Source organism: Bison bison, unplaced genomic scaffold (genome assembly GCF_000754665.1).
Source record: "Bison bison bison isolate TAMUID 2011002044 unplaced genomic scaffold, Bison_UMD1.0 scf7180017864223, whole genome shotgun sequence".
NCBI lineage: Eukaryota > Metazoa > Chordata > Mammalia > Artiodactyla > Bovidae > Bison > Bison bison.
In genome coordinates, this window is record NW_011494795.1 from 764,614 (window position 1) to 766,163 (window position 1,550).

The window sequence follows — 1,550 nt, forward strand, 5'->3', positions numbered from 1 at the left end:
CTGGAGGGGGGCCCGTGGGAGGGGACAGAGGAGGGCTGGGGACCCAGGCCCATCACCTCTGATGGCGGCGCTGGGATGACAGACAGGATGGTGTGATGGCAAGACGGACAGGCTGTGTGCAAACTCTCCTGAACTGGACGCCCAGCCACGGCCCGCTGTCACATCAGAGGCACTGGGGCTGCTTAAATGTGACCCGGACTGACACGCTGAGGGCCTGGCCCCAGCGCAGTGTGCTGGGTGGTCTCTATGTGGATCTAATGCGAAGGCAATCACCCCACTGGGGCTGGAAGGAGCGTGGCCTGAGTGTGGAGAAGCCCAGCTTCCTCCCGTCCACAGCCACTCAGGCCACACTGTTCTTCCAGGTTGTAACAGGTTTTTAAACAGGGTTTCCAATCACGGGCCCCTCTCGGATAACCCCGTCTCCGGAAGTGAGTGTTTCTACAGAACGAGAACACTGTGCTGTATTTCAGGTCTTAACCCTAAGTGGACGAGCGTCATTGCGCTCCCTGCCTGAGTGGGCTCCATGTTCTGACCCGTTTCACAGAGGCCTTCATGGGCCCCGGAGCCGCGCCAACCCCGGGGTGGGGGCGGGGGGAAGAGAGCAGTCGAACGTCAACAGAGCTCAAAGTCCGTGTTTGCAGTCAGGAGGTGACTCGATGATTTAAAACCTGTTCTGAGTAAATGTTTTGCAAAAGCAACTGGTGTCTGAAGCCTTTTCTAGACACAAACTGCTTATCTGGGAAAAGAGCAATCAGTACAGATGGTCCCGGAAGTCAGAAAAAAGAGACCGGACGGTGTGTGCTCAGTCTCCGACTGCGAAGAGACAGGCTGGGGGCCAGAGGGACTGGACCAGCACCCCATCTGTCCTCCCGAGCAGGGCGTGTGGCACGGCGCTGTCAGAGCCCCGGCGTGGCCACGGGCGTCCGGCCACGTCGCATCCCCCAGGGCTTCACCACACGCTCCTCCTGGGATGACCCTTGACCCACCTTGAAGTTGGGCTGGGCGAAGCAGCGGGCTACGGCGATCATGGACGCGGTCAAGGGGCCGGAGACGCCGATGGTGGTTAGAAATTCGGAGATGTTGGGTGTGAGGCGGAAAGGGACAGGGCGGTTGGCATCCAAGTCCCCAGTGGCGTCGTTTATGTCAAAGCGGAAGTAGGCCACGTTCAGCTTGCCCGTGTCCTGGAGGTCGGAGGCAGACACTCAGGGGCAGAAGCAGCAGGCGCAGACTGAGAGGGGGGCCCGGCCGCGCCCACCACGTTACCTGTGCGATCTGCAGCATCTCGGGGTTGAGTCTGTTGAGGTGCAGGACGAACTCTGCGAAGCCGATGAGTGCCAGCTGGATGGTGAACATCTTGCGGAAGGTCCAGTAGTCGGTGGCATTGGGGAAGGTGTGCAGGGCCCACTCCTTGAGCATGCTGCGGGGCACCATGTTGCTCTGAACCTCCTTGAGGATGTCTCGAAGGACCTGGGGGACAGGGAGTTCGGCAAGCAGGTCAGGCGCGGGCTGGCTGAACAGACACCTCGGTGGGGGGGGGGGGGGGGTGGGGG

The 1,550-nt window shown here is 61.0% G+C and overlaps 1 protein-coding gene across 1 annotated transcript in view; it reads right to left on the bottom strand.

The window, feature by feature from the left end:
* The window catches only part of TRRAP (transformation/transcription domain-associated protein), a 91,628-nt gene that overhangs the window by 1,294 nt on the left and 88,784 nt on the right, over nt 1–1,550 (bottom strand). Inside the window, exons 73-74 of the mRNA XM_010845741.1 lie at nt 1,264–1,467; nt 987–1,181 (exon numbers count right to left, since the gene is read on the bottom strand). Of these exons, the coding sequence (XP_010844043.1) occupies nt 987–1,181; nt 1,264–1,467 (399 nt within the window). The remainder of the gene's footprint in view (nt 1–986; nt 1,182–1,263; nt 1,468–1,550) is intronic.